This window comes from Anabrus simplex, chromosome 2 (assembly GCF_040414725.1).
Source record: "Anabrus simplex isolate iqAnaSimp1 chromosome 2, ASM4041472v1, whole genome shotgun sequence".
Classification (NCBI taxonomy): Eukaryota; Metazoa; Arthropoda; class Insecta; order Orthoptera; family Tettigoniidae; genus Anabrus; species Anabrus simplex.
The window spans coordinates 1,168,790,031-1,168,804,128 of NC_090266.1; the positions used below are offsets into that span (position 1 = coordinate 1,168,790,031).

General features: G+C 36.8%; 1 protein-coding gene across 9 annotated transcripts in view; it reads left to right on the forward strand.

The window, feature by feature from the left end:
- The window catches only part of LOC136863383 (solute carrier family 2, facilitated glucose transporter member 5), a 437,285-nt gene that overhangs the window by 410,402 nt on the left and 12,785 nt on the right, over nt 1-14,098 (forward strand). For all 9 annotated transcript variants that reach the window (XM_067139788.2, XM_067139789.2, XM_067139787.2 and 6 more), the window contains 3 exons: nt 4,070-4,282; nt 5,455-5,557; nt 6,800-6,968. In XM_067139788.2, coding sequence (XP_066995889.2) covers nt 4,070-4,282; nt 5,455-5,557; nt 6,800-6,968 — 485 coding nt within the window. The remainder of the gene's footprint in view (nt 1-4,069; nt 4,283-5,454; nt 5,558-6,799; nt 6,969-14,098) is intronic.

The window sequence follows — 14,098 nt, forward strand, 5'->3', positions numbered from 1 at the left end:
ACCAAATTTCTAGAGTAATGCTCTCTATTCTCTCCATACCCCATAGCAATGCAGAATGTGAATGTTTTTTCAGCCTTGTGAAGAAAAATAGAACAGAGTTCAGATCATGCATGTCCAATGAATCTCTGGAGTCTATTTCTATTTTGAAGACCTGGACTTCTGGTTCCTGTTATTATGACAAAACATTTTCTCAAGACCTTATGCAGGAAACTGAAAAGGTCACAACTCCGACTTTAAAGTCGGACTAGCGTGCGATTTGCAGTGTCTATTATTATTTCTTGCTTGTGTTATGTTAAACTAGTTTTATTGTGTAAAGCCTTTTTCAATTATCGCATATCTGCTTAATTTATCAAGGAAGTCCCATCACTTATATGCTCCAAACTAATATTCACCATGCCTGCTGCTGTTGAACCTGGATTTCTTCTTGATTATGTTCATCTAGAAATCATTGGCCTATGATGTAAGTAGATATGGTTTCATTGAAGTATCCTGTTTAAAGCATGAATTATTGTATTTTGTAGCCCATATTTTCGTCAAGTCTAAGATTGTACTCTTTACAATTCCTCGTTGTTACATAAGACCCGAAGTTAAGACGCTTATAGTTCAATTCGCAACAATCTTGACCAGTGTACACATAACAACCGGTTTTAAATCTCCACCCATGTTTGACAACACATTTCAACATTAGTTACATCAAGAACGTGAAAATAATATAGGTGGGTCAAATGAGCCCCTGTATGAATATCGTTTTCTATGTTAGAGGAAGAAGATCCATTTTATTTTTGGACATATTTTTAAGTTTGATAGAATAGGACCGACAAGTTTTAATTGTGTTAAAACACCATTAATTTGTTACTCACATTCATGTATTGTTCAAATTTTTAAAATTATCCTGGCATGTTAGTCTTAAGAGATTAACGTTCATATATTATATGGTTGAAAAGATCCCAAACCTTGACCTAAAGGTTGTCTACAGGCTGAAGATGCCCAAATAATGGGTGAAAAATGTACCTGATAAGTCGACATAAATTCATGTAGATTCAAACCACATTAAACGTGGGAAGTATTGAATAGGTGGTTTTATTAAATTATCTTTGAGATTTTATGCCTAAAACCGGGGTATGTCGAAAATTTAGATTTTTTTTGTCGTGCGCGAGTTTTACTGATAGCCCTTTTCAAAAGTTGGCAGGTATGATATAGAAATATTTTTATGCTTCATATTACAGTATTCATACCACCAACAGTATTTTATAGACTGCAGTTTAAGGCCTGTGGTCCCTGATGTCAATGAGAAAATGCCTGCTGCATAATATCTTAAAGCAACCAGAATCATTGCTTCTGGCAAAATAGCATTATTTTGTGCAGTTGAAGTTTGAAATGAATCCTTGTTTGATAAAAGCCAATCATTGCTGTTCACTTAGGACTTATAAATACATCAAAAAACTCGGTTACATCAGATTTTCCAAAATTGTAAACTTATGTTGGAATGCGCCCTCTTAACCTCATTTGAAAATCAAAATTATTTCCTATTTAACCAAAGACTTCAATAAATTCTTCCATTTTTCTAATGTGTTTTTTTTTTTAATTTGTTCTTGGCGTCGACCTCTGTAGATCTTTTGCCACTACTTGCACCATATGATATGAACCTGCGTGTAATTGTAAATGCGGAAGTGTAAAGTGTTGAATTTGAGGTAAGGAACGTTAAGGACAACACAAACACCCAGGCCAATTAATAACCCCTGACCCAGCCGTGAATTGAACCTGGGGCCGCTGGGTGACAGGCGGACGCGTTGCCCCCTACACCGCGGGGCCGGACTTTCTAATGCTAATACTATGTTCTAATTTTAGTATTTTTTCTATTTAAGTACTTGTAGTCTAAACTAACCCTTCTACTAGGAAAATCAGTTACGTTAATAAAATGTCAAAGGAGGTTGAATATAAACATCAGTTTAAACCTACAATATAGAAAGTTTAACTTTGAACCAAGTTTAAACTTGATACAAAGTTTATACCAATGCTGGAAAAATCAATGCTAGTTTAAACTTGCACTTAAACCAGATTAAAATAAACCTAGTGTAAACTAATTTGGGGAAAATGGCCCTAAGTCTGTTCTTAGAGCTGGTCATTGTCTCTGATATGAAGAATGGATCTGCTATTAGTTTTAAAAATTGTCTTCTTGTTCATTGAAGACATTGCTTCGATTTACAAATAGAAACAGGCATTCTGTTGAACAAACGGGAGGCTTGACATATATTTATACCTTCTAGCCAAACATAAGTGGCTGAAAATCTGAGCTAATTGTCCAGGGAATTTAACAAGTATCCACATGTAAAATTTTATGAGCTGGTGATTTTAACTTGAAACATTGTTGCAAATATAAATTGAGTGTTCATAGTTTGGCCTGCAGAAGCATTGCATGAACCCTGTCATCAAATGAGGTAAAACCAGTTCCATGGGGTGAGAATAACTTGGGCGTGGTTTGGAGTATTAATTTTTATAGCCAATAAATGAAATCTACAGAGAGTTAGTTTCTCTTCTGGTAAATTAACATGAGTATAAACAAATGAATGGGCTGTGTAGGAAAGAACTGTGATGGTCAATACAATTTTTTCCTGAAAATAAATACCCTAAGCCTTTTTCCATATCACAAAAATCCTTTTCATGTAAGGAAGTGATAATTGAGCTGCTGAGAGCCAAACTGGTATAACTCGATTTTCCCAATTCTGAGAACTGAAAGGTTTTGCATTTCGTTAAATATAAATTCATGCTTTACAATATTCCATGGTTCATTTGATGAAATGTACTAATGAAATATCAAAATTATGTATATAAGAACATTTTAGTTATTTGTACCTTAAATTGCTTTCTGTAATCTCTAAACGTTAGTGCCACTCTTCTTATAAATGTTTTGGTGAAGTTCAATACAAGGGAAGAAATAGGCTGTGTGTTAATCTCCAATATTAGAATTTTTTTGTAAAATAATTTTTAACAAAATATGTTGCAGTAAATGTGAAATTGCACTTGCAGGCCCTATTAAGTAGTTTCCTCTCACAGATAGAGTTGAAATAATTGTCATTTTACATGCTGGAATGTTACCTGCTCAATCTGGTTTAGTAGTTGGATCTGACAAACACTTTTCTAAATAGTCCACTCTGTCATCATCGGAATCACAATTTTTGGAACCTCCACAACCCCTGGTAAACCTGTAGTCTGGATCATTCATGTTCAGTCCTGGTAATAAAAGCTAGGTGTTTATTTCTAAATTCATACAGGCTCTGATCTAAAACATGTACAACTGCTGTGATTTGTCGGCTTAACCTCCTGTGTACTGAGCTTTCTGGTGTTACAATTATTTACTTTTATTTACAGTGACACCCAATCTGGGACTTCAATTCAAAGGGGGGCAAAAATAGCATTTAGAAAGCATCAGTAGACACAATACAGGAAGGAAAGAAAGAAAAAGAAACATCCGACCTTGTAAACTTCACCTCTGTTCATTGAAAATGCTTAGTTTGCATGAGAATATTATGTTCTACGCTTTTTGTGAATAGAAGCATGATAAGTAACAAAGTTCACTGTATTTTTTATGTACTTAATGTGGGATATCATGAGTGATACTTCTAGATTATAACCTAGACTTCAACTCGGAGTTTAACCTTCCCTTATAAAGAAAATTTCTGCTTTAATATCATCCAGATATTACTGAATCCAGATATTACTGAAACAATGCTAATACTTTCCAGCACAGTTGCACGGACTTTCGAGCATAAATAAATATATATTAAACACAGAACACGACCACGTGGCCTTGCTACGTAACTTGTACCACCATTACCGTGAATGCACATCATTCTGGTGTGAGAGGAAGAATACGTGTAGTGCTCTGAAGTGGCTTCTGTGGGAGTTACAGTTTTGCTGCTTCCCCACAATAAATTTTCATACATTATGAGTGCACTGAGTGATATAACTCAACCAACTACCACTTCCTCACTTATACCACTTTGGCTCTCAGTGGCTCAATTTTAATAGTGTGTTCAAATTGTCATGTAATAAATTTTTCTCTTATCAGGTGTTCTATTACTCGGTGACCATCTTTGAAAGTGCTGGGCTCAGCAAACAGGGTAGTCAGTATGCTACCATTGGTGCTGGTGGAGTTAATCTGCTGGTGACGCTCATTGCCATTCCTCTCGTGAACAGATGTGGCCGTCGTAAATTGATTTTGGTTAGCTGCTGGCTTGCAACTCTCAGCCTTGTTCTACTCGTTGGTACAATCACCTTTATTGTGAGTATATTATTTCAACAGGCTTTATCTTGTGACTGGAATGAGTCAATTTAGGAAAACTGTTTTGTACTTTCCCATTTGAAGAAACATAATGTGAAATTTACTCAAAAGAAAGAAGTTTGAGATTCTTGCAATTATATTTGGAACAGTACATAAAGTGTGCAGCAACATGGGGACTGCCAGGTCACTCCTGTCATGTTACAATGTCCCACTTGTACATTATTGGCATTAACCCATTTAAGTCACATAAATAGCCACATAGCAGATGTGGAATCGGATTTAATTTGCCCGCCCATAGTTTGAGCGTACCTGTCACACAAAAACATCCATGAAATATAAACGAATGCATATAATTCACTCAAATTTTGCATTCATGCGATGAAGGTTATGACTTACCCATTCTTCATTCCTTGAAAGACTACTGGCTGTGGTACAAATTATTTCATTTGAAATCATTTCAAAAAGAGCAGATCCGTGTACTCTAAAAACATCTCGTTTCCAGATGGTGGGCTGACTATACATTTTTTGTAAGCATTTCTGAAACACTGCTGTATCCACAAAATGGATACATATCAGGATTATAGTCTTTATCTGCAATTTTCAATCGCTACACTTCGTTTGTCACCGGCCGCATGCATTTGGAAGAATCTGGTGCAGCACTTTCACTCTCACTTCAATATTTTGCTCAGTTCATTAACTTTCACTGTAGCTATCACTATCCTGTAACTCGGATAGATTTTCCAAAACTTACTTTTTTCCATAATCTTAATCTAAAACAATGGCTACAAGCACTTTCAATCTCTCAACATTACCAGGAAACTGGTTCTACTGCATAATTAATTCTGAATACCAATGAAAATAAGCCATTATTCAACAACTCGAGTGTCGCACAGGAATACAGGCAGCATTGTTTACCATTAGTACATATCTCTAGTATATTACAAAGGGAATCTAATGTACGAAGATAAGCAAGGCACTGCATCATTGCAAGCTGAGTTCATCATTTTATTCATCCGCCAAAAGACTGCGCTCAGCTTCAGCTAGTCATGACACAAATGGGTTAAATGTAGTGAAATTTGAGCTTGGGTATAGTTAGGTAATTCTGTCAGTCATTCATTTCTGTTTACTACCAGAAGCCATGTGCCTCACAGTTGGTTGTTTTGTTTTTGTAGAATGCTGTGTCATGGATGCCTTACATATGCATCATTGCTGTTCTGAGTTACGTCTTCACTTACGGATTTGGGCTCGGGCCAATTCCTTACTTCATTGGAGCAGGTGAGTGTAGGTGGCACACAGTTCTGTTTTTATAAGAAAATCTTAAATATAGAAAATGTTTTTGAGCTGAAAAGGAAAAATTGGTTTGAAAACTCTAATGACTTAACCAAGAAAAGGACATAAGATTTTTCCTCCTCAGACTGAAGACTTGTGCTGAAATATTTCTTCCTTTATTCTATCCCATATTTCAGCTTGAAGAATCTTAAGAGAACAACCTGACCAAGTCACATTTTTCATGTTTTGTAGGAAAACGATTAAAATTTAGATTCCTCAAAGATTTTAAAACTTTAGTTGCAAGATTTTTGTCTTGCAGAAAAGTATATTTTAGCCTGCCCGTACTATAATTATACACCAGATTTTGTACCTCTTATTCTGAGAAGCTAATGGACCAATAGGGTAAATAATGAATTCATCTGAATTTTACCTACTGTTTTTAAGAATTGACAGGCAGAAATTGAATTCAAAATTTAATTTTCCATATCGTTTGTCATAGTTAGCTTTGATACAAAGCTTGTATAATTGAGACACATCAAAGTATTAATTTACAATATTTTCAGGTGTTGTAGAATCTGGTACATTTCAGCAGGGTATATGTAAAAAAGTAGAATGTATATATAGAAAGAATATCAATAAAAGGTGTCTGCTACTTTACCGGCCTTATTAATGATACTGATTGTAAGCTGAGGAGGTGGTTTTGAACCAAAAAATTGTGATTGGTTGCACAGAAAGGGACCCAAAGTCGCATTTTTTATTTTCACGATTTTTGTGGTTCTGAAATTGGCATACGATGCTGAGAATTTTAAGACTTCATACTTCTAGGTGCAATACTTACGAAGATATTGACAGTTGCTATTAAGAAAACTGTATTTTGAGAAAAGAGCAATTACTGCTTTAAGTAATTTTCTTACCAGCTGTGCAAAGTTTTCACAACATTGAGTGGCGAATACTCTAACTGCTGCATAACTTATTTTAAGAAGACCCATTGATAATGCAAGAAGTCAAAATATAGAAATGCAATTTTTACACCCCGGACACTTTTGTTCAGCTCTGTTGCGCAATTTTCATTGCAGACTTCGGGTCACTTTCTGCACAACAGGTCACGCATAAGTAAGAAAAGGTCGGTTTACAGCCAGGTAAACACTGTTACATCCTTATCTTTGGCATGCCCTCCTTATTTACCTTTTATGTTAATATTTTCTGTGTACATTATATATATTCTTGCTGTTACTTTTACTTCCTCAGAATTGTTCACGGTGGGACCAAGACCAGTTGCAATGGCTTTTGGCAGTATGGCTAACTGGGCAGGAAACTTCGTCGTTGGCATGACTTTCCCGAGTTTGCAGACTGCAATCGGACCATACTCATTCCTGATTTTTGCCACTACAACTTTGCTGCTTTCAGAGTTCCTCAGGTAAACATTTCCTCTTTAATATGCAAAATTTTATATTAAAATTTTTACGCATAATTGCACCGACTCGGACATTGCTGCACAATGTGGAGCTGTGCTAGAAGAGTGTAATTTCGGACATTACATTCATAAAATCCTTACAATCTGGTGTGTGTTTACAGTGTTTGTCATTAAAAATTGTGTCCTGCCCATTTAACCTGTAAATCGCTCTATTTTTGCAACAATAATATAATGCCCATTCGTTGTCTTGGCCTCATGCTTAAAGCTCTGCACTGCATTACACTGCGGTGCACATCAAGACAAAACTTATCACAGATCGTCCATTACACAGTAGAAATATAGTATAAACCCGATTTTGCGTGACCTCGATTTAGAGTAAACCCGTATTTAACGGAAGAAATGTCCAGTCCTGAAAATTGTTTCATAAGAGCAATGCAGTTTTATATTAGATTTAATGTAATTCACAATAGGGCAAAGCCCACGTTTAGCATTAAGGCAATACTCCGGAGATAAAATATTTTTACCTAATGCATGGATTTTCACGAAAGTTTATGGGAATGTCACCTACATAAAATTAGATATCACAAACATTTCTTTCATATACAATTAATAGTTTTTCCAAAATGTTTCCTTTCAAAATTTGTAATTCTATTTTTTTTTTTTTTTCATGAAATTTAACATGATCATGTAAATTTGTAACTAGGTAGATTATACTTCTTTTAAAAGGACTACATATAGATTTTTCTGTACATCATTTATATAAGATATATTGTACTGAAGTTTGTGTAATTTTTATGTTCTAAAATTTGGGACTTAAAAATCCCTACTACTTGAAAAATTGTGCAATCAAAAGTTCCATATGCAGGTTTCTTAATATAGCTGTGATACATATACCATACAAATTTTGTTATATTTGGCAGAATATTATGGTAGAAAAATGGGATTTAAATGTAAAATTACAATTGGCAAACAAAGCATTATTACAGTGACAATATAATTATTAAATTAATGTAGTAATGGTCCACCTTTCAATACTAGAATATGTAATATTCTAAATTACATGAATTAATTAATTAGGGACTAGTTTCGGCTGGGGCCGGCCATCTTCAGCCTTAATGTAAAACGTCTAATAACTAAACAAATGTACATGCACACAATTGACATAAAAGAAATGAAACAAATATATACAAATTGACATTAAAAAAACTTGGATGAAATTATGATTAAATTTGAAAATAAACTAGGTTCTAACTTCGTGAATATGCTCATCATTGAGAATATTTCAAGTATTAATTTATATACACAGAACATCTAATCATTAATAATTCAATAGTAAATGGGAACTGGTAGAATTGATCCCATAGTTCATCACCAAATCTATTTGAGTGGTGTTAGTCATATGCAAGCCATTCAACACCGCTGTAAATAACCATTAGCTGACCTGACACAACATTCATGTCCACCAGCCTGGCTAATTTTTTCAATCTGAAAAGTGTACATAACAAGAATTACTTCCAGTATGTTGTACCTAATGCATTTTCAGCTTGCAAGCTATAATCATGGAGATATTCGTAAATTTAACAATTTCATTACCATCTCCACGAGCGGCACCGCTGATTTGGAAATATTGTTCAGCTGACATGGTAACTATATGGTGGTGGTGGTGGTGGAGCGGCAGCGTTTATAAGCTGCAAAACAGAATGGTCATTAGCCCTTATAATCAGGAAGAAAATAGAGATGACTATCCAAATTAGAAGAAAAATGTGGAGGAGCAACCGCTTGAAGTATGCAGGTGAAAAAGGAATCTTAAAAAGGAGGTTTAAAAGATTAGGCCTCGAATGCCCTAATTACACTGGACCGACATAACGTGATGGCGTACATTGTCGTACGCCCCTAACAATAATATTGCACTGTTACTGTTGTTCTTGAGGTGTGCTCTGTCTCTTCTGCTGCCACTCTTTTCATTACCGCTAACCCTTCAGTGGCTCGTACTAGTTTCGCTATCAAGAATGAGGCCAGTTTGGATAATCATTTGGTCCCATTTCCCAGTTGTTGCCCAAACTGATAAATCTACTTTCTAACATACCTTCCTTAAAAAATAATTAGTTCACATTAAATGGGGTTGGTTATTTTTCAGTGCTTCACACAAAAATGTATTGGCTCAAGTATCCTTACTTGCTTATACAGTACAATCCGGACAACTTGACGAGCACTAATTTTGTCCCTCCTAACGTGACTTTGGTGTGTCATCTAATGATGTACCAGCTCAGTTTGGATGCATTGAAGATACAGATGTAAGCTTATTTCTTCTCTTATCTTAGCCATTGAGGAAGGGTGTGGTATGATCAATAAACTATAGCAAATAGACATGCTGGACGTAGTGGATTGGATGTCATGATTCCAAGGACTGGACAGGCTGAGGACTAGGGTTCGGATTTTTCGGGAACTTACTCTAGGCAATGAAGACTACACTTTCCATACACAACTCCCTTCACCTGTATTTTAAAACTCAACAGAGCCCAAATTCTACAAAAGACTACATCTTTTTACAATTATGTACAACTTTAGGTATGAGGTAGACTCTTCCTCCAAGTCCTTGTCTCCCCAATTTCTCTCTACACTCTTTACTTCAAAAATGCTAAGCTTTGGTAACTTGGTGAATACTTAGCTCGTGTTTGGGAGGCATCTTATGTTCTACTTCCGTCTTATCTCTGGATTCTTCTCTTCCAAGACGCCGTAGTCGCCTTGAGCGTCGCGATGACTCGTTGAATGGGAAGTGCAAATCCAGAACTCAAACTCGGTCGTTAGTCAGCTTGACCAATCTCCCTTCACTACTGATGGAAAGTAAGTTGTCGTGAGGAAAGGTTCACTAACATTACTAGAGCCTTCCTAGCAATTGGATCGATGATCATTTCTAGTCTCCAGGCTCACAGCTACGACAACTCACTGGCACGCGCTTCCTTCACAATATCTGGACTGCTTCTCTCAGTGGCACCCGGCCACATACGACTTGCTCCGTGGCTAACTGGCACACGCGTCTCCCACAGATTCTGCACTGATTCTCCTCTTAGTCTCTCAAAACCTCTGCCTACATCCTCGGTTCGAGTTTTCGAGAACATCGCCCCCCTACTCTCCCAGAGATCTGTTGTCAGTCTGATTGGCTGACGTATTCCCACTAACTAATGGGGAGTGTCATAGAAGAGACTCAATATTTTTCAAATGCATCAGTCACTGCGCTGGCCTACGCGATTTTCTTTTCACTGGCTTCTCGAAATACCCTTGGGGCTCCTATTGCGCTTCTGTTTTTATACTGATGCCGTGTTGTCGGCTATTTCGCAGTATTAAACACACTGGCTTTTTTTAATGTTACACTGGTATGAAAACTTATGCCTTAAATACTTGGAATTTTCACTCAAATCAAATTATCATTCACTTAAACATTCAAAGCACTGTAACCTCTTGCCACTGTTATACATTTACTTCAGTTATAGACCAATACTCCCAACCTCTATTCTCGGAGGTTGCGGATTAGAGACTCGCTGGAGTCAGTTTGCTCGGCACTAAGATATGAAAGGGGCGCGTCGCGACACTCCGTGATATACCTGCATCTTGGAATGAAATAGTGCATATAAACCTTATTTGTTCCTGGAGAAAGTTGTGGACGATTTAGGAAGAGTTCGAAGAAAGCAGGGAGAGACAGAAAATTGTGAAATAGGCTGCAAAGATGTTACTGGTGGCAATGTTGGAGAATGGGTGACCTTTTCAGTAGTGCAATAGTTGCATTGGTAAAAGAACACAGATAAAAATGAAGACTAATCAGAAGATGAAGAGATGGAAGACAATGGAAAAGTTAAGACTCTCAATGAGACTACAGGCCACTGAAGGAATGCTCAGTTACATGGAGGAGCAAGGTGCATGCATCTATGTGATGAAACTGCACGAAGACTAAGAGTGCAAGAGACAGTTGAGCATCACATTTTTTCCTACAAAGAGGTAGTCATTTCTTCAGTTTCATAGGTTTCCTTTTAAATTCTTCAGAATTATTTTAGGGTATGTTGTAATTTCCTGTATACTGTATTGTGCTAGCTAGAACTTTCATTAGAGTAATAGGCAATAAAATGAGTTGTAAATAAGCCACCTCACCCATCTTCTGGAGGTCCAACAACTCAATGTAATGGCAGTCTAAAATCTGATAGTCTCTTAGTTAGCTCGAGGGGAAGGGTTCAAACCTTTTGTAATGTAACTTCACTTTTCTAAAATGTAAATGTCAAAGTCTAAATGTAAATTTCAACCAAGTCGAAAGAACTTAGCCGAAATTAGGGAATGGAGAGTGAGCTACTCTCTCGTGTTCCCTATAAACTTGACTTTGAGGGGACTATGATTTTGTAACGTCAGGGCATAAGTCCAAATAGGATTTTATGCATTCTGTTTTAAATTTCTAGGAGTGCAAGAGGTCGCCTCTTTTCCATTTTGGTTTTTTGGGCCAGTAAGTTGACCTGTTTTCCACAAAGGCCTCGTAGAATGGGTATGTGTTACCCCTGTTAAACTTAATCCTTTTCATGTTAGATAGTAGTCTGCTCAACTGTCAGACAGTGAATACTGTTGGATTTTGTTAAATGTGGGTTGTCTTTAATAGGCCTGGTAAACACCCACTCAGTCCATGTTGGATTGAGTTTGCAGGACTTTCTGGTATCCTGATACTCTAAATGCACTCAAATACATTTCTTCCAAATCTCTATTCTCCAGGACTATTTTGCATTTTTCTTCTTGTTGAGCTATTGCAGTTCAGTGAAACTTATCTCATTTCAGATTTAAAATTTCTTTTACAATTAATCTTCTTTCCCAGTCACTTGGGGTTGGCATTTCAGGGAGGGATGTTTTCACTATTGCCATCTCTGTTGGTTGGTAGTGTGATGTGTTCTCTATATGAAGGTGTGTATTAACACTAACATGAACACAAAGTCCTCGAGCCATTGGAATGAACCAAATATGACCTGAAGTCCAATCAGCCTGTTCAGTACAATTCATATACACATTTAAAGTATTAGTAGTAATAATAATAATAATAATAATAATAATAATAATAATAATAACTAAATGTGGCTATATCTAGCCTGGTGCAGCTCTTATAAGGCAGACCCTCCCACAAGGGTGAGCAGCTCTGCCATGTGTAGTAAAGTGCATGTTATTTTTGTGAATGTTCATATAAGGTATCAGGAGCAGTTTAAGCAGAGAAAAATTTTGGCAGGGAGTGAACGTGTCCGATTTTAATTGCTCATATGCTTCTGAGTTATGCTTAGGTCATTTTGGATAGAGCTCAAAAAGGACTGTTACTTAACATTCTTTAAGATATTTACTGTATATTCAAATGGATCAAAAAAGTAATCTTGAATTTAAATCTAAGTGAAATTTCTGAGAAAATTAATATGCTTTATAAGAAGTTGATAAACTAAAACTGATGTACATACTTCCATTCCTCCTTATTTTACCCCTTCCCTTACAACTTCCAGTTTTTTTTCTGTAGCAACACACCTAAAGATTCAACCTTCAACAGTAGTTCAGTGTAAACTTCTCACTGTGTACGTACTAAGCCTTCATGAGATGTAAGTATAGTTGAATTAATGCTGCCAGGCTGAGCGCCTTAGATGAGGTGCTGGCCTTCTGACTCCAACTTGTCAGATTCGATCCTGGTTTAGATCGGTGTTATGTGAAGGTGTTCAAATATCTCAGCCTTGCGTTGGTAGATTTACTGGCACATAATAGAAGTCCTGCAGGACTGAATTCCAGCACCTCTGTGTCTCTGAAAACCGTAAAACTAGTTGGTGGGATGTTAAGCTGCTATTATTATTATTATTATTATTATTATTATTATTATAGTTAAACCTCGATGCATTGTTCCCAGAACGGTTATTTTACCTTATTCATCATTAAATTTATAGGTCCCAAAAATGTTCAATATAAACCAATGTTAAATTTCCCCGGATCTGTCGTTCCTCGAGCTGTCATTTTATGATGTAGATGTTGATTCCCATAGGGAATCGCATTGATCGTCGAAAAATTATTTGTCCTCCGCTACAATATTCCCGCATTGATTGATTGATCATATGTAAGAAAAATTTCCGGAATATTAATTTAGAGAGGCTCCTAGATACTCTTAGTGTATAATAGCAGCAACTTGTTGCGTGATAATGGACGTGAGATTCAGAGCAAGGATCTCGTAGGCTGGAGTGCTGTGCGCAGGTAATTCACGTGCAACCTTGCTACAAGCCTCCCCTTGCCAACGCTTCCCCTCAACCCACTAAGCGACCACTAGAAATATTCTTATTTACAAGAATTAAAATATAGGCACTATAAAACTCAAATTTTCCACCGTTTTCTGTGTTGCTATAGGTTGGCTAGGGATGCCAACTTAATTGAAAATGACAAAATCGTGCAGTTTATAAGTCGGTCGCATGCGCCGGATAAGTTTTAATTAGTCGCAGGGTAATTGAGTCGGTAAGAGTGCATGGGATGCTAGAGGTCTGTTAACTGCTTTGTTACCCTCTGCCAAGCTGTCTCATTACAAACCGGACCTAACAAAGCCAGACCAATAATCTTTTCTCATAGCCTAGTCTTGGAACTTGGTCCTAAGTTGGCAGCTTCACATAGCCCGCTGTGACATCGTCTGAAACTCGCCGTGTTGTATTTCTAACCTCTGTGACATCGTCTGAGCCGAGCTGCGGGAGCCGCGCCATGTTGGGTATCTAACCTATCGTTCGTGAAGGTTCTAAGGAATCATTTCCTAAATACAGGTTATTGCTGTAATATCCACGTATATCCTTCATTTACAGTAAGAGAACTGAACTTAAAGGTTTTCAGTTACTACAAAGTGTGTAAAGAAAAGTGAAACGAATCTGTGTAAAAGTCCACGCTTTTTATTTTCATCGCGTATATCATGGTTGCAATATTTTGATTGATTAGTATGAGCTAAATGGTTAGTGCGTGTTGGCCTTTGGTTCGGTGGGGGGGGGGGTCTCGATTGGGTAAGAGGATGTTAACTTTCCTTGGTTAATTCTGACAGTTTGGGGGCTCTGTGCGCCAAACTAAACATTAGAATTAATCTTAGGTAGGGCCGCATTTTCATAGGCGCATAG